The 19,407-nt window shown below is 42.1% G+C and overlaps 1 protein-coding gene across 1 annotated transcript in view; it reads right to left on the bottom strand.

Moving 5' to 3' along the window:
• LOC141049088 (fibrillin-2-like) overlaps positions 1-19,407 on the bottom strand; it is a 293,475-nt gene that overhangs the window by 107,724 nt on the left and 166,344 nt on the right. The window contains exon 7 of the mRNA XM_073545236.1: positions 792-989. Coding sequence (XP_073401337.1) covers positions 792-989 — 198 coding nt within the window. The remainder of the gene's footprint in view (positions 1-791; positions 990-19,407) is intronic.

Raw genomic sequence — 19,407 nt, 5'->3', positions numbered from 1 at the left:
GGTCATGGGATGCATTAGAAGAGGTCTGGGGACACGAGATGAAAACATAATTCTCCCTCTGTACAAATCACTCGTCAGACCACACTTGGAGCATTGTGTGCAATTTTGGACGCCGGTGCTCAAGAAAGACATTACTGAACTTGAAAGGGTTCAAAGGCGGGCTACTAAAATGATAAATAGAGTTGGTTCACTACAATACCCAGAAAGGTTATCAAAATTAGGTCTATTTACTCTAGAAAAGAGACGACTTAGGGGAGACCTAATATATATGTACAAGTATATCAGAGGGCAATACAGAGATCTCTCCAATGAACTGTTTGTACCAAGGACTGTGACAAGAACATGAGGGCATTCTCTTCGTTTGGATTAAATATAATTTCTGCACCAGCATAGAAGAGGGTTCTTCATGGTAAGAGCAGTGAGGCTCTGGAATTCTCTTCCTGAGGAGGTGGTGATGGCCAACTCACTGAATGAATTTAGGAAAGGAATGGATGCTTTTCTTGTGAGTAACAGTATAGAAGGTTACGAATAACATAATATTATAGGTAGATGGTTGACCCAGCTTAGGGGAAGGAATTTTTTTTTCCTTATGGAGAAAATTGGTTTCTACTCTGTGGGTTTTTTGTCTTCCCCAGGATCAACAATGCAGAACAGCTGCACTAAAAATAGGCTGAACTAGATGGACATAAGGTCTTCCTTCAGCCTTCAAAACTATGTTACTATGTATGTTAATATGGCGATAAATGTTGTTTGCATTCATAATGAAATCAGGTAGACTCAGCCCATTTTACCTTGGCAGGCTCCAGTTCGGATATTTGGAATAAATCCTCTACGGCATGGATGTGGTTGAGCAGGACACATCTCACAGGGGTGACCCCAGGCACGGCCAATGGTAGCGCAACACAATGTCTTTGTGCACACAATACCACTAAGTTGTCCTTGACACATTTGGTTGCTGATTTGTGTAAAACATGGTCCAGTCCGGTAATCTGAAAACAAAAAGAAAACAACATTGATATATGGTCTGACCCTGATTAGATGGCGGCATGCTTAATCAAAAGTTTGCATTTGTGAAACTACCGCACTGAAGATCAGAAACTTGGCCACTAACACAGTGCGTTAAATTTTATTTCTTATTAGGAAATCACTTAACATGTGACTTACGGAAATGCACTATACGTCTTAATCATCCCATTACTACAGATATATAAAATCCAGCCCCTAGCCATACGGTCTGCTTCTACACATATTTGTTAAAAAATGGCTCGTTCTAAAGTGCTAATCAAATTCAGTGTTGTACTGTAATAGGGTACCAATGTTGTAACAAGTCAGTTTGCAAAATCTCTTCTTCTCTAAATATTCCATGATCAACTGAGTGTTATTATTGAAAATTGGAGGCGTTTAGGAACCACAACAACTTGTAAAGTGGGTTTGCTGAGTGTATAAAAATCGTCAAAGTTCTCCGTCATGGTAGGACAATTGGAAATATTGCGCATGCTTGTGACATTCCAGCTGTCCAACCATAACTGGCATTGTATGAAGGATGTCAATCATGCCTGGGGAGGGATGATTTGAGGATACAAGCCAGGAATTTTCTGGGAGATGTGACGACCTACTGGATTTGTCCTGACTAATTAGGATATGACTAGCTGTGCCATAAAAGTTCATTTAAAAGAAAGCAACATTAATAAAGCACCCAAAAAAGAATTCATTAGAATACTGAAATTTTTAGTGCTGTAGAGGTGGTTTGGGACAGTTGGAAGTGAGAGAAACATAATCTTTGTTTTGAAAGAAAGTTTTAAATTGACAAATTTAAAGGGATTGCCCCAACTGTAAGTCGTTACCTATCCCCAGACCCTGAGAAAAGGCATCTTAAATGGCCAGTTAGAATGGATCCTTGTCTGCACTGTACTCAGCTGTCTTTGACAGTCTTAAACCCCCATACACAATAGTTAGCTGTTGGCTGAACAATCGTTTGACATATCATTTTGGCTAATACCTATGTCTCCCAAATCCCCTGTAAACAGGAATATTCATCTCAGTCAAGTGTCCCTGTGTTCTCTAAGACTCATCAGGCAGTGAATATTCTTCTGGAGAACAAAAGAATCGGATATCAGAAATCGAACATGCTGAATCCGTTTCTTACTAGTATGCCTAATGCATATGGAGGCCTTATGAGTCAACTAGATTTTGGATTCGGTGCGCTTCCAGTGGACAGATACTTAGCAAACAGCAAGTTATCACCTAATCTCTAGGTAGGTGGTACACTTCCTAAGTTGGGACAACCCCTTAATCTGAAATAAAAAGTAAAGTTAGCTCCTTAAGGAAAAATATTTTTTTTTCTTACAAAGTGGTATATATCCTCTGTAATTACAAAAAAATGAAAAATAGCCACACCAATTGTAGTCTTTCAACAAAAAAAAATTGGGTGCATGCAACCCAGTAGACCACAGTCCTGAATATCCACCATGTGTAAGTCAGGAAAAATAGGAATGAAGCAGCACTATCAATGATGTCCCCACACTGTGCACTCAGAACTACAATGCAACGTTTTGGCTTCATTGCAGTTTGATGAATGCATCTTGGATTTGAGGGCACTGGTCAGAGATGTCATTTCCAGCACCGCTTTATACCTTTTTTTTCTATCTAATACCATGTTCCTGCATCTTTACTGCATCTTTAGTACTAACACTTTCTAAAGCTCCTGGACTCTATCCAACAAAAACAATGGTGATTTAATGAATAGGAAAAGATATAAATGCACGTAACTGGTATGCCTCGTATATATATTTTATTTTCCTTAATCAAGAGAAAGGAATTTTAAGTGGCTGTTAGACATTGCATTTGTCGTATGTCTAGTAATGCAGTTCCTCTTGTCTTATTAGGACTTCACGGAAAAGAGTTAGTCTAAGCAGGAAAAGCCCTAGAGAAAACTATAGGGGAGGGGGTTGTTGCGCTTTCCTGCTATCAGTTCACCATGGTAGCAATTCCCAGGACTATATTAATTGGGTAGTAAAATATCCCAGATGTAGAAGCACAGTTTCCCTACCCCCTTCAATCAGTGTCTAACACTGAGCTCATGCCATTGAGGAGCTATGGTATAGAAGTCTGTGACCGTGTCCAGGCTTCAATGGCATACATTGCACTAGCACATCTGGGATCCTTCAAGCAGTGTAGCACTTAAACATCATCAGGAATGCATGAAGAAGTGCATTTTGGAGCCTCCAAAAAGATTGATAGCACATTCTGTTATGGAATCTATTGTCTTACAATATTCCCACATCTATCCTCAGGAATGGTTCACAGTAAAATACTACCATCCAGACTAGGGTTTCAGGGTTTTTTTTCTATTGAGGCCCCACCAACTACAGTATGGAGATGCCTGGGTCTCATTAGTGGTCCAAGCCCATGCCAGAATAAAAAATATTGCTCCATTTTTATTCCATTTAATAAAGCTGGATCATTTTCAAAAAGAGTCAATCATGTTGCTGAAACAAAGATAGCAATACATGTGCATGAGCTCATGTGTATGTAGGCCTTTAAGGAATATCTCTCTAGAGAGGCCCACCTCACATTTTAAAGAAGCTGATGTTTATATATATTACAGCACCATTAATTCCACAGTGCTTTACAGACATCATCATCACTGTTCCCATTGGGCTTCGTAATCTAAATTCCCTTTCAGTATATAATTTGAGAGTGGGAAAAAATCCACACAAGAATGGGGAGAACATACAAACTCCTTAATGAGATTTGAACCTTGGACCCCAGCACTGCAAAGCAACAGTCTTCACCTCTCAGCCATTGCTCTGCCATCACTACACCGGGTAAGTACAAAGCTTGGTCACAAAATTAATAAGTTTGCATATTCTGCACTTAGACCCCTACCAGAGCAGATTTATTAAAGAAACTAAAAATATATTTGATTGTGCCAATTTAATTTTTCTTATTAGGCTGCAAAACCAAATATGTAAGACTACTGCTTTCTATAGACTAAGCCTGGGTAAAGGCTGTGTGTAGAGTTGGGAAGGAATTTTTTCCCTAAGAGAAGAGTCAGACTGCCACATAACTCAGAATTGCAACACACTGCTTGGACTGGCCATTGGCTCTCCCAATCCGAGTGTGAGAGTTGCATAGAAATACATGTGGCCAGGATCTGGTTGGGCGAGCCACCAACTAGTCCATACATTCGGTTGCGATCCTCGTCCGATGTATATGGCCGTATCACTCTTCCCTAATTTGAAGTTATTAGTGTCTGCCCCATCAAGTTTTTCTCTTCCTCTGGATCAACATAACTATAACAGAAACAAAGAATAGGAATTTTTTTTAAATCAGCCTTCTGAGGGGCCAAAAGTCAAAAAGTCAATGCACAATTTTGCTTGCCTTTCAGGTGCATGTCACAAAATTAGAATATCATCAAAAAGTTAATTTATTTCTGTTCTTCAATACAAAAAGTGAAACTCATATATTAAATAGCGTTATTACAAACAGGCTGATCTATTTCAAGTGTTTATTTCTGTTAATGTTGATGTTTATGGCTTACATCCAATGAAAACCCAAAAGTCATTATCTCAGTAAATTAGAATACTTTATAACACCAGCTTGAAAAATAATTTTAACATCCGAAATGTTGGCCTACTGAAATGTATGTTCAGTAAATTCATTCAATACCACCCACCTTTCGTGTCTCCCCTTTTTCCCTCATAGATTGTAAGCTTGCAAGCAGGGCCCTCATTCCTCTTGGTATCTGTTATGATCTATGTGATTATTGTTATGCTGTAATGTCTATCGTCTGTACAAGTCCCCTCTGAAATGTAAAGTGCTGCGGAATATGTCGGCGCTATAGAAATAAAATGTATTATTAATATTACTTGGTGGGGGCTCCTTTGGCATCAATTACGGCATCCATGTGGTGTGGCATGGAGGCGATCAGTCTGTGGCACTGCTAATGTGTTATGGAAGCCCAGGTTGCTTTGATAGCAGCCTTCAGCTGATCTGCATTGTTGGGTCTGGTGTCTCTCATCTTCCTCTTGACAATACCCCATAGATTCTCTATGGGGTTAAGGTCAGACGAGTTTGCGGGCCAATCAAGCACAGTGATACTGTTATTTTTAAACCAGGTATTGGTACTTTTGACAGTGTGGACAGGTGCCAAGTCCTGTTGGAGAATGAAATTTCAATCTCCAAAAAGCTTGTCGGTAGAGGGAAGCATGAAGTGCTCTAAAATTTCCTGGTAGACGGTTGCGCTGACTTTGGTCTTGATAAAACACAGTGTACCTATACCAGCAGATGACATGGCTCCCAAACCATCACTGATTGTGGAGAGCAATCTACATTACGCGGGGTCAGATCAATCAGCATTCATGTGTCCCCAGCAATAGAGGAAGAATACAATCATCTGTTACTGATCTTTCAAACATTTTTCCATGTGCGCAAACATTTCACTATGTATGTGAACCTAAGAAACATTCGTTTTTAAATGCATCTGATCATCAGCAATTAGCTAGATGTCCAAAATGTTACAGCAGATGAGGCAGGGTCAATGGACTCTTTACAATACTCCACAGATTCTCTATAGGGTTAAAGTCAGGCGAGTTTGCTCGCCAATCAAGCACAGTGATACTATTGTTTTTATGAAAAAAACAACCCCGAACTGGTACTTTAAAATGTTTTCAAAATCAGACAGACGACCTTACGTATTGTGCACATGGAGTCTTTTTGCAGAGTTTTTGGAGCAGAACATCTAAGTTTTTTTGGTGTTTAGATTGGAATTTTTAGAGTTTTCGCTCAGTTACTGCTCCAAAACTTCCTAAAAATACTCTGTGTGCACATAAGCCTTAGGAGTTTGCAGAAATATTTCTTGTACATAATTTCAAGAAATTTAACAATGGTCCATGCCAATAAAACACCGGTAACAGAATATACTGTAACTTATGCTCCTGTCTCTACTTTTTAAATATATAATAATGAGGTCTCCATACGTCCAAACACACTCTTTGACAACTTGAAAGGACACTATGAAGTAAGTGTGGCTTGTTTTTGATGGAAATCAGACCTGGAGTCATTTGAGCTATGTATGACATAAGAGTAATTATCCCCGTCTTTGTTCTAAAGTGTAAAATAAATACATGGAGAGCTATTTACATTACGCAGGGTCAGATCAATCAGCATTCATGTGTCCCCAGCAATAGAGGAAGAATACAATCATCTGTTACTGATCTTTCAAACATTTTTCCATGTGCGCAAACATTTCACCATGTATGTGAACCTAAGAAACATTCGTTTATAAATGGGTCTGATCATCAGCAGTCTCCTAGATGTCCATAATGTTACAGCAGATGAGGCAGGGTCGATGGTGGATTTCTATGTAAGGATTAGGTCATGGATGAAAGCACATTTTTATCATGGATGTCCTATTTTACATTGTTTTGAAAAGTGCCTGATGGCAGCTGTGATCACATGGTGTCAGAATTTCAGAAACTCTCAGGTAACGCGTTGTCACAGCCCTACATAGGAGGACGCTTCCTCCTCCCGCCTATATGTTGGCATATAACTACCATAGTTATGTGTCAGTCTGATTGGTTCAGTATACTAGCTAAGCCGACCAAAGATGATCAGGCTGTAATCAGACAATCCAAACACTTTTGAAAATAAAAGTGAACAAGTGAGTTACCCGATTCTTCATTCCACTGACATCTTGTCGATGGACGGTTGGGAGACCCACTACAACTAGATGATCTTCCAGTCCACTAAAATAACCAGGTTTGATTGACTTTTATCTAATGTATGGGGGCCTACACACAAAATTTAGCGCTAGTTTTCTTGGAGAAATTACTATGATTATGTGGCTATCCATTCACTAAATACCGATAACACCAACCTATGAGTGAGAACAGCCATATTTCATATTCTGCATTAGAACTATTAATGGCTTCATTATAAAAGGCCATTTGTGTTTTCTTTTGGTGTCACTTTAATAAAATGCAAAACAGAAGTTAAATGAGCTCCAGACATAATTGTGCTGCATGGGATCCTATACTGATACACAAGCCAATTGTTGAATTCCTCGAGTTCTAGGGTTGTTTATGGTAGTATGTACGGGGTATATCCATGGTTGCAGTCTTGATTTTTTTATACTGTACATGTGGGTCATAGTAATAAAGGATTACTGTGCAGTAAATGTGTACATGAGATCGGCCAATATAATCATTTCCATCCAATCTATCATTTACTATATATACACATACATTTCAAACATGCAGCAGTCTAAACATTTCGAATCTATCATGTAGTGATATTTGCACACCATCCTTCAGGCTATATGCAATGGCTCAAAATACGTTTAAACATCTGTATAATTCTAATTCATTATCATTAATTGCAATATGCTACTGTATGACCCTCCTCTGTGTGCACTCAGGAAAACTAGCCACTGAGATGACAGGCATTACTGATGACACGTTAAGAAAAAACTTGATCCACTGTGTTTGTCAGCCTGGTTCTGAAATACTATGGTCTCGAGTCATGATTTGCAATTTTGTGGAAGTCACTTTTTTAATTTTGTGGTATTTTTCCCAAATTCTTTAAGATTGCACACGCAATTCATGAATTTGGCACAAAATCAAGAATGCTTTTTTTGTCTTTTACCAGTTTTTGTGATTTTATGGCACCAAAAAAATGACATTTTTAAAAGTTTGTCAAAAAATGTGTCAAATTGAAAACTCAGCGAGAAACCTTACTCCAGAGGCTGTGTGACTGAACAAAGGGGTAAAGTCTCTCCTTGTGGTGTGTGACTTGCCAATGAAAGGAGACTTATAGGCCATGCAATGCTCCTTTGAAAAATTAAATATGCAGATTGTTTCTTCAAAGTGAAAGGGGACTGGAAGTCTAGGTAAACCTATTGGAAGTAGCAATCCTAAAAGATAATATTAACCCTTTAACGAACCTTCGTGGAGCATTGCGCCGCCTATAAGTCTCCTTATGTATGTGACGCATTTCAATCTCCATAAGGAGAGACGTTATCCCTCTCAAACTATTCAGAGGCCTCTCATACAGCCAAATCAGATCTCATGCTTTGCACTGAGGAAGGTCAAGTCCCTGTAAACACGCATCTGAAAATTGAGATTCTGGTTTGGATTTCATCCTAAGTCATGTAGCAAGGCTCATTAAAGGGTCAAAATTGACTACTTCCAACAGGTGGCACGAGAGTTCAAGTCCTCTATTTCTGAAGAGGCAGTTTGCCTAAGAATAAGAATCTGCCTAAAACATATGCAAAGTTGTCGAAAAAAAATTAAAAGCAACTTAAAAACTTGTGGAAATGGTATGGAGAAGAGCATCCAGATATAAACGTCACTAAAAAAAGAAGGAAATTACTCCAGAAAAGTGGAGAAATAGCAATGACGACTTGGGGCACGTATGTTTTTCACACTTGTACTGCTTTCAGAGTGGTATAAGCAATAATAAACACTGCTCAAAAAATAAAGAGTACACTTAAACAACACAATGTCACTCCAAGTCAGTCACACTTCTGTGAAATCAGCCTGTTCAGTTATGAAGCAACACTGATTGTGAATCAACTTCTCCTGCTGTTGTGCAAATGGAACAGACAACAGGTAGAACGTATAGGCAATTAGCAAGAAACCCCCTATAAAGGAGTGGTTCTGCAGATGATGACCACAGACCATTTCTCTATTCTCATCCTTTTTGGATGTTATTTTGGTTACTTTTGCAATTTGTCATTGCTCTCACCCCTAGAGGTTTTGTACAGTAGCGTGAGCCGGTGTCTACAACCCACAAAAGTTGCACAGGTAGTGCTTCTCATCCAAGATAGCACATCAAAGCGAGCTGTGTCAAGAAGGGTAGCTGTGTCCGTCAACATAGGATGGCAACCAACCAACAGCAGGACCGGTGCCTCCTCCTTTGTGCATGGAGGAACAGGAGGAGCAGTGCCAGAGCCCTACAAAATGACCTTTAGCAGCCCACTAACATCCATGTGTCAGCTCAAACTGTCAGAAACAGACTCCATGAGGGTGGTTTGAGGGTCAACAAGTGGGTGTTGTGCTTACATGCCAATATTGTGCATGGCGATTGGCATTTTCCAAAGAACACCAAGATTGACAGATTTGACATTGACATCCTGTTCTCTTCACAGATGAGAGCAGGTTCACACTGAGCACATGTGACAGTCTTGACAACGTCTGGAGATGCCATGGAGAATGTTCTACTTCCTGCAACATCCTTCTGTCAGGAACACCGCACTGCACTTGCTCACTGAGCCAGTGCGCGTGTCCTGAGTACAAAGACTGTGCACTACCTGCGGAGCGGGGTCTCAGTGGTGACGATGCATGCTCCAAGCTCACAGGACCTTAAGCACGTGACAGCTGGGGCATGGCCTCAGCTCCACAGAGCCAGGAGCTGCAGGGAAATTCCTAGAAAGGTAACTACAGGGCAATGTTACCAAGGGGCACACACAGAGACAGAAACCAGATCAATCCGGGTCAAAGCACGAGATAGCAATACAGTACCAAAGGGTTAGACAGAATGGATAGTCAGGACGTAGCAATAGATCAGAAAACCAGAACGGGCAATAGACGGTACAATAGGGACAAACTGTAACGGAGTAACGATAGCCAAGCCAGGAGGTCAGAACCAGAAAAGACAATAGTACCAAAACGAGAGACGGAGTACAGAGTGAGGGAACGGACCGGGTCATACACGGGAAGCAAACAAGCAATGCAGAATACATGCACACCAGGGGTCACACACACCAGAACAACAGTATAGCTGACAGAGAACCCTGGTAAAGAGCGAGTATAAATACCCCTCCCAGATCCAGAAAGAGGCCACGAACACTTAACCCTGTGAGTGCAGGGCAAGAACCCTGTTCAAACCATGACAGTACCCCCCTCGTAACGGGGGGCCACTGGACTCCCAGGCTTGTCTGGGTATCTGGCGTGGAAAGCCCGCACCAGACGATCGGCATGCACCGAACTGGCCGGAACCCATGACCGATCCTCCAGAGAGTACCCCTTCCAGTGTATCAGATAATGGAGTCTCCGGCGCACCCACCCGGAGTTGACAATGCGCCCTACTTCATACTCCAGCCGCCCCTCTACCAGCACTGGCGGATCCTCTCTCACCATCCCCACAGGCTTTAACAGGGACCTGTGGAAGACATCAGAAATTTTAAAGGAGGTGGGCAGCTGCAGTCGGTAGGCTACTGGGTTAACAACCTCCACAACTTTGTATGGGCCAATAAACTTGGGGCACAGCTTTATAGATGGTATCTTAAGCTTGATATTGTGGGTGGATAGCCACACCTTCTCCCCTACTGCAAATGCTGGACCTGACCCCCTCCTCCTGTCAGCAAACCGCTTATAGTTTTCCTGGGCCTTGGAAATATTCCTCTTAACCTCCCTCCAAAGAATTCTAAGACGTTGTGTCACACTCTCAGCTCCGGACAACCTGAATCCATGCGGGAAAACTCTCCAAAATGTGGGTTAAACCCATAGTTGATCTGAAAGGGAGACTTCCCAGTAGATTGACTCACGCGACCTTTGAATGCAAACTCTGCCATGGGCAATACCTCACACCAGTCCTCCTGCCTGGAAGAGGCCAAGCATCTCAGAATCTGCTCCAACGATTGGTTTGTGCGCTCCGTCTGTCCATTAGACTCTGGGTGGTAGGCAGAGGAGAAGGACAATGAAATCCCCAGCTTTTTGAAAAAAGCCCTCCAGAACCTGGCTACAAACTGTACCCCTCTGTCTGACACCACATTCATAGGCACTCCATGCAACCAAATTATATGCTGCATAAATAAGCGGGCCAGGGTTTCAGCAGATGGTAACGCGGGGAGAGGTACAAAGTGGGCTTGTTTTGAAAACCTATCCACCACCTCCCATATCACCGAGTTGCCCCTGGAAGGAGGAAGATTTGTAATAAAATCCATGGACAAATGTGTCCATGGTCTATCCGGAATTGGCAAAGGCACCAACTCCCCGGCAGGCCGGACCTGAGAACTTTTAGAACGAGCGCACAACCCACATGCAGTCACAAACTTTTTAATATCTGTTACTATAGAGGGCCACCAGAAACCCCTCGCAATTGCCCCCCGGGTAGCTGCAATCCCAGGGTGAGCACTCAACATAGAATCGTGAAATTCCTGCATAAGTCCGAGAAGGAGACGTTCCGGTACAAACAATTTACCCGGGGGTTTACCACCCGGAGCCCGAGCCTGGGCCTCCAAAATCTCTCTGTGTAACTCAGAGGAGATTTCGGCCACCACTACTCCTGGCTAAAGAATGGAGGAGGGAGGTTCTGGAGGGGACACCGAATCAAAGCTTCGGGATAAGGCATCAGCCTTGATGTTTTTAGATCACGGGCAGAATGTGATGGTAAACTGAAATCGAGAAAAAAAAAAGCGCCCACCGAGCCTGTCTGGGGGCCAATCTCTTGGGGGGACTCGATATAGGCCAAATTTTTGTGATCAGTGATGACTGTAATGGGATGAATAGCCCCCTCCAGGAAATGCCTCCATTCTTCAAAAACCAACTTTACTGCCAACAACTCTCTAATGCTGACATCGTAATTTCTCTCGGCAAAGGAAAATTTTTTAGAAAAGAAGGCGCAAGGCCTCAGATTAGTAAGGGTAGGAGGGCCCTGAGACAAAACTGCCCCCACCCCTACTTCCAAGGCATCAACCTCCATGATAAAAGGTCTTGACGGGTTGGGTTGTACCAATACAGGGGCTGAAGAAAAGCACTTTTTTAATGTCATGAAATAATTTTTTGCAGCTACAGACCAATTTTTTAAATCAGCTCCCTTGAGAGTGAGGTCTGTTAGAGGCTTTACGACCTGCGAGAAGCCCTTAATAAATTTCCTATAAAAGTTAGCAAAGCCTAAAAATCGCTGCAACCCTTTCAAGTCATGAGGCTGCACCCAATCTGTAACAGCCTGGACCTTCTTAGGATCCATGCGGAACCCCTCCCCTGACACAATCAACCCCAGAAAGGATACTTCTTGCATGAAAAATGAGCATTTTCCAACTTGGCATACAAATGATTCTCCCTCAGACTCAGGAGAACCATCCGCAAATGGTGCAAGTGAGATTGACTGTCCACCGAGTACACCAGAATGTCATCCAACTAGATGACCACAAAATGACCAATTAAATCAGAGAAAATTACATTAAAAAAATTCTGAAAAACAGCAGGAGCGTTGATGAGACCAAAGGGCATAACCAAGTTTTCGAACAGCCCTTCAGTCGTCAGGAATGCTGTTTTCCATCCGTCCCCTTCCCGGACTCTTATAAGGTTGTATGTCCCACGTAAATCCAGTTTAGAGAACCACTTGGCCCTGTTGAGTTGGTTACATAGATCAGGAATTAGGGGGAGAGGGTATGTATTTTTCACAGTAATTTTGTTTAATTCCCGAAAGTCGAGGCACGGCCACAAACCACCATCTTTTTTCTTAACAAAAAAGAAGCCCGCCGCCACAGGAGAAACAGAAGGCCTAATATGCCCTTTGCGGAGACTCTCGGTAATGTACTCCTTCATGACTAGACGTTCGGGCCCGGACAAATTGAACAGGCGAGCCTTGGGTAACTTGGCACCAGGGACTAGATTAATGGCACAATCAAAGGGTCTATGTGGTGGTAGCGCCTCAGCCTCACTTTCAGAAAATACGTCTTCAAAACCTTTCAGATACTCCGGAATACCTTCTAGATCGACAGACGACACTGACACAAATTTTACTGGGGTGACAAGAGTTGTCAAGTTACAACATAGACCGTTAGCCACTGAATGATCTCCCCCATGACCCAGTCAATAGTAGGATTGTGACATTGAAGCCAAGGCGTACCCAGTACCAGTCCAGCCGGCAGATTATTTAGAACAAAACACCTTAATTTTTCCATGTGAGTGGAACCCACTTTCAGCGAAAAGGTATCAGTCATGAAACAAATTCCCTCCTGGGTGATAGGAAAAGATTCAATTGCCACAATTTTAACAGGATCTTTTAACCTAACTGTCCCTATCTTATGAAAAGTCACAACTTTGGCATCGATCAGATTAATAGAAGAACCACAGTCAACAAAGGCGGTAGTCCCAACCGGACCGCCTGTAAGTTCTAGTTCCACCAGAAGCAGAATTTTAGTAAGTGAGGAAAAGGGTACCTGGGAGTCTGGGCAACCTCCTCGATTGTTACCCAGACTCAGTCGTTTTCCTGATGGCTTCACTGAAGAAGGGCAAGAAGGACAGTTTCTTTTCCAATGTCCAGCGGATCCACAGTAAAAGCACAATTGGTTGTTTCTACGGCGTTTCCTCTCTTTTTCCTCCAATGACGTGGCACCAACCTCCAAGGGCTCAGGACTAGATGCACAGTCTCTCAAATTGGAAAATAAAGGGGTCTCCTGCAGCATGACCCCTCTTGCCCGCAGCCTACGGTCTATGCGGACAGCCTGGATCATAGCATCCTCCAAAGAATCCGGTGGAGGATGAAGGGCTAGGGCATCTTTCAAATGTTCGGACAGGCCTCTACAGAACAAACCCCGGAGGGCAGCATCATCCCAGGAGTCCTCCGCTGCCCAGCATCTGAACTCAGAGCAGAACCATTTAGCAGAGTGCCTCCCCTGTGTCACACTCAGCAACATATCCTCTGCCAGACGCACTCTATCAGGCTCATCATAAATGTGCCCCAGAGCCTCAAAGAACAAATTCACAGACATAAGTTCAGGAGCAGGGGAAGAGAGAGAGAAAGCCCATGCCTGTGGAGCCCCCCGAAGTAGGGAAATGACGACCCCCACCCTCTGGAACTCATCCCTGGAGGAGCGGGGCCTCAGAGAAAAAAAAGCTTGCATCCTTCTCTGTACGACCTGAACTCCCTTTTATCCCCTGAGAAAAGGTCTGGCAATTTGACCGGAGATTCAGGGGATGCCAATGACACATCTCTATCCCCAGCACTAGGAGCCCCTGAAGCGACAGCCCCCTGCACAGCATCCACCAACTGTTGCTGGGTATGGGCCATCGTGCGCTGTTCCACATTAAGTTTGTGGAACATTTGGGTCAGGTGCTTGACCTGATCAGCCAAAGCTTGTATGGGATCCATGAGGATAACACACTTTTTTTTTTTTTTCTCTTCAGAGGAAAAAAAAACTGAAATAGTCAGCTATAATGTCAGGAACACTGCACTTCACTTGCTCACTGAGCCAGTGCGCCAGTGCGCGTGTCCTGAGTACAAAGACTGTGCACAAAGATACCTGCGGAGCGGGGTCTCAGTGGTGACGATGCATGCTCCAAGCTCACAGGACCTGAAGCACGTGACAGCTGGGGCATGGCCTCAGCTCCACAGAGCCAGGAGTTGAGGGGAAACTCCTAGAAAGGTAACTACAGGGCAATGTTACCAAGGGGCATAGACAGAGACGGAAACCAGATCAAGACGGGTCAAAGCACGAGATAGCAATACAGTACCAAAGGGTTAGACAGAATGGATAGTCAGGACGTAGCAATAGATCAGAAAACGAGAACGGGCAATAGACGGTACAATAGGGACAAACTGTAACGGAGTAACGATAGCCAAGCCAGGAGGTCAGAACCAGAAAAGACAATAGTACCAAAACGAGAGACGGAGTACAGAGTGAGGGAATGGACCGGGTCATACATGGGAAGCAAACAAGCAACGCAGAATACATGCACACCAGGGGTCAGACACACCAGAACAACAGTATAGCTGACAGAGAACCCTGGTAAATAGTGAGTATAAATACCCCTCCCAGATCCAGAAAGAGGCCACGAACACTTAACCCTGTGAGTGCAGGGCAAGAACCCTGTTCAAACCATGACACCTTCACCTTGACCTGTTTGGCAGTGGGTTAGTAATGGTGCGGGGAAGCATTTCTTTGGAAAGCCACATAGGCCTCCTTGTGCTAGCCAGAGGTACCTTCACTGCCGTTAGGTACCGGGATGAGATCCTCAGACCCATTGTGAGACCATATGCAGGTACATTGGGCCCTGGGTTCATTCTGATGCATGACACTGCTTGGCCTCATGTGGCTCAAGTGTGTCAGCAATTCCTGCATAATGAAGGCATTGATGCTATGGACTGGCCTGACTGTTCAACTGTGGCACCACAGACTGTCCAGAAGTTGACTACTGCTTTAATCCAGGTCTAGGAGGAGATCACTCTAAAGAATATCTACTGCCTCATCAGGATCATGCCCAGGTGTTGTCGAGAGGTCATACAGACACATGGTGACCACACACACTACTGAGCATAATTTCCTTGTCTTGAGGCATTTCCACTGAAGTTGAATCAGCCTGTAATTTGATTTTCCACTTTTATTTAGAGCATCATTCCAAATCCAGACCTCCATGAGATGTTAATTTTGATTTACATTGATAATTATTATATCTTATTGTTCTCAACGCATTCTACTAGGTAGTGAATATAGATTTGCAACTGGAATATTTACGGTAATTCAGTAATATGTAGGTTGTGGTATTTAGTGTTCCTTTTATTTTAGCACACCTTATTATACTATGCAGTTTGGACATAATTGCAACTTAGATGACTTGCTTTATATATTTGTTTTTAAGTGACAGAATGGCAATGGAAACCTCATCGCACAAATCAATGAAATCTGTTTTTTATTTCCATCATGGATCCTTAAAAGATGGGAGCTATTACAGAGGTCAAAGTCAATACACTTTATAGACATATTAAAATGGCTCATGATCTAATGTGTAATGTGGATGGGGCAAGGCCCAACTCTTCCGACATAATAGGTCAGGGAATGTTGGATATCTCTTGAAATAAACATGGAAACTTAGCTTAACCTTTTAAGGATCGAGACACTTTGTAGGTTAATCAATACAGGGAAAAATATTGGGGGAACGTCAGCTCACCATACGTTGCAGCACCTTGCTGGATGGAATAGCAACGCACGGAGCTGTCTCAGTTTTGGACATCAGCAGTAAAGGAAGAAAGGGTGGGGGAAAAACCTCAAGTGATGAAATCCAGTGAAAAAAATTAATCATATCATGATTAAGGCTCCTAGCTGAAGCGCATTGGTTGTCAATTTCTGGTTTGAGTGACCACCAGTATTCATGTCTTTTTAATGTACTACTAATGTATCTAATAAATTTTCATTTTTTTAACTGATTTTTTCACTGGATTTCATCGCTGGAGTTTTTTCCCCAACGCTTTTTTCCTTTGTAGGTTAATGACCAGACCTACATTTTAAATCTGACCAGTGTCAATTAATGAGGTAATAACTCTGGAATGTTTCAACGTATCCCACTTATTCTGAGAATGTTTTTTCGTGACATATTGTACTTCATGATAGTGGTAACATTTCTTCTATATGACTTGCATTTATTTGTGAAAAAATCATAAATTTGACAAAAAAATTAAAATGTCACAATTTTTAAACTTTTAATTTTTATGCCCTTAAATTAGAGTTATGTCACATAAAATAATTAATAAATAACATTTCCCACATGTCTACTTTACATCAGCACAATGTTTTTAAACAGTTTTTTTTGCTAGGAAGTTATAATGGTTAAAAGTTGACCAGCGATTTCAAATTTTTGCAACAAAATAATTTTTTTAGGGACCACAACACATTTGAAGTGACTTTGAGGGGCCTATATGGCATAAAATACCCAAAAGTGACACCATTCTAAAAACTGCACCCCTCAAGGTGTTCAACACCACATTCAAGAAGTTTATTAACCCTTTAGGTGCTTCACAGGAACTGAAACAATGTTGAAGGAAAAAAATAAACATTTCACTTTTTTTCACAAAAATTTTACTTAGGACCCAATTGTTTTTACTTTCACAAGAGTATCAGGGCCCGAATAATTGTTATGCAATTTCTTCTGAGTATGCTGATACCCCATGTGTAGAGGAAGACCCCTGTTTGGGCGCACGGAAGTGCTCGGAAGGAGTACCACCATTTGACATTTTGAATGTAATATTGGCTGGAATCGAACAGACGCCATGTCGCATTTGGAGAGCCCCTGATGTGCCTAAACAGTGGAAACCCCCCACAAGTGACCCCATTTTATAAACTAGACCCACAGGTAACTTATCTAGATGTTTGGTGAGCACCTTGAACCCCCAGGTGCTTCACTTAAGCTTATAACGAGGAGCCGTGAAAATTAAAAATTACATTTTTTCCACAAAAATCATCTTTTAGACCCAAATTTTTTATTATAATAATGGTAGCAGGAGAAAATGGATCCCAACAATTGCTGAGTAACTTCTCCTGAGTCTACTGATACTACATTTGTGGAGGAGGACCACTATTTGGGTGCATGGCAGGGTGCAGAAGGGAAGGAGCACTGTTTGACTTTTTGAACACAAAATTGGTTGGAATCGAGACTGGACTCCATGTCGTGTTTGGAGGGCTCCTGATGTGTCGAAACAGTAGAAACCCTCCACAAGTGACATCATTTTGGAAACTAGACCCCTCAATAAACTTACAATTGGGCTCAAAAGTTTACATACCACTGCAAAATTTTTGCTTTCTTGGCTTTTTTTTTTTCAGAGAATATGAATGATAATACCAAAACTTTTTCGCCACTCATGGTTAGTGGTTGGGTGAAGCCATTTATTGTCAAACTACTGTGTTTTCTCTTTTTAAATCATAATGACAACCCAAAAAATCCAAATAACCCTGATGAAAAGTTCACATACCCCATTCTTAATACCGCGTATTGCCCCATCTAACATCAATGACAGCTTGAAGTCTTTTGTGGCAGTTGTGGATGAGGTTCTTTATGTTTCTGATGGTAAAGCTGCCCACTCTTCTTGGGAAAAGCCTCCAGTTCCTGTAAATTCCTGGGCTGTCTAGTATGGACTACGCACTTGTGATCTCCCCAGAGTGGCTCAATGATATTGAGGTCAGGAGACTGAGATGGCCACTCCAGAAACTTCATTTCGTTCTGCTGTAGGCAAAGACAGGTCGACTTGACCTTGTGTTTTGGATCATTGTAATTTTGGAATGTCCAAGTACCTCCCAAGCGCAGCTTCCGTGCTGATGATTGTAAATTTGCCTCCAGTATTTGCTGATAACGTGCTGCATTCATCTTTCCTTCAACATTGACCAAGTTTCCTGTGCCCTTGTTATACACACATCCCCAAAACATCAGCGACCCACCTCTGTGCTTTACAGTAGGACTGGTGTTCCTATCATCATAGGCCTTGTCGACCTCTCTCCAAATGTAACATTTATGGTTGTGGCCAAAAAGTTCAATTTTGGTCTCATCACTAAAAATGACCTTGTTCCAGAAGTTTTGAGGCTTGTCTCTGCACTGTTTTGCGTATTGTAGGCGAGATACTTTGTGACATTTGTGCAGTAATGGCTTTTTCTGGTGACTTGGCCATGCAGCCCATTTTTCTTCAAGTGCCTCCTTATTGTGCATCTTGAAACAGCCACACCACTAGTTTTCAGAGAGTCCAGTATTTCAGCTGATGTTATTTGTGGGTTTTTATTTGCATCCCAAACAATTTTCCTGGCAGTTGTGGATGAAATTTTTGTTGGTCTACCTGACCTTGGTTTTGTTTCTACAGAGCCCCCGATTTTTCATTTGTTAATCACAGTTTGAACACTGCTGACTGGCATTATCAATTCCTTGGATATCTTTTTGTATCTCTTTCCTGTTTTATACAGATCAACTACCTTTTCCCGTAGATCCATTGACAATTCTTTTGCTTTCCCCATGACTCACAATCCAGAAACATCGGTGGCTAGATGAAAGATGCAAAAGTCTGTCTAGATCCCAGAAACTCACTCAGCTTTTATGCACACACACTGATTACAAACAAACAGGTCACAGTGGAAGATGTTACCTTTAGTAGCCATTTAAACTCACTTGTGTCAACTTCTGTGCCTGCTATCAGGCCAAAATCATCAGGGTATGTGAACTTTTGATCAGGGTCATTTGGATGTTTTGGGTTGTCATTATGATTTAAAAAGAGAAAACACAGTAGTTTGACAATAAATGGCTTCACCCGACCACTAACCATGAGTGGAGAAAAAGTTTTGGTGTTTTCATTCATATTCTCTGAAAAAAAGTCAAGAAAGCAAAAATTGTGCTGGGGTTTGTAAACATTTGAACCCCCCCAAGTGCTTTACAGAAGTTTATAACAAAGAGCAAAGAAAATAAAAAAAAATGAGACACAGTGCAAAGCCCAGAAAGAAGAAGCGCCATATTTGAGTTCAGATTTTTTCTGGAATGGTTTGAGGGTGGCAAGTCACATTAGCAGAGCCCCTGGTGTGCCAGAACATTCTGCTGTCCCCCATAAGTGATGTCATTTTACAAACTGCACCTCTCAATGAATTATTCTAAGGGTGCAGTGATCATATTGTACAGATAATACTATTATGGTTTGAGATTGCCATTACCC

Source organism: Dendrobates tinctorius, unplaced genomic scaffold (assembly GCF_039654945.1).
Source record: "Dendrobates tinctorius isolate UK_male_01 unplaced genomic scaffold, ASM3965494v1 ptg000011l, whole genome shotgun sequence".
NCBI classification, from domain to species: Eukaryota; Metazoa; Chordata; class Amphibia; order Anura; family Dendrobatidae; genus Dendrobates; species Dendrobates tinctorius.
The sequence above is the reverse complement of the archived record's forward strand: the minus strand, read 5'-3'. Positions and strand labels throughout refer to the sequence as shown.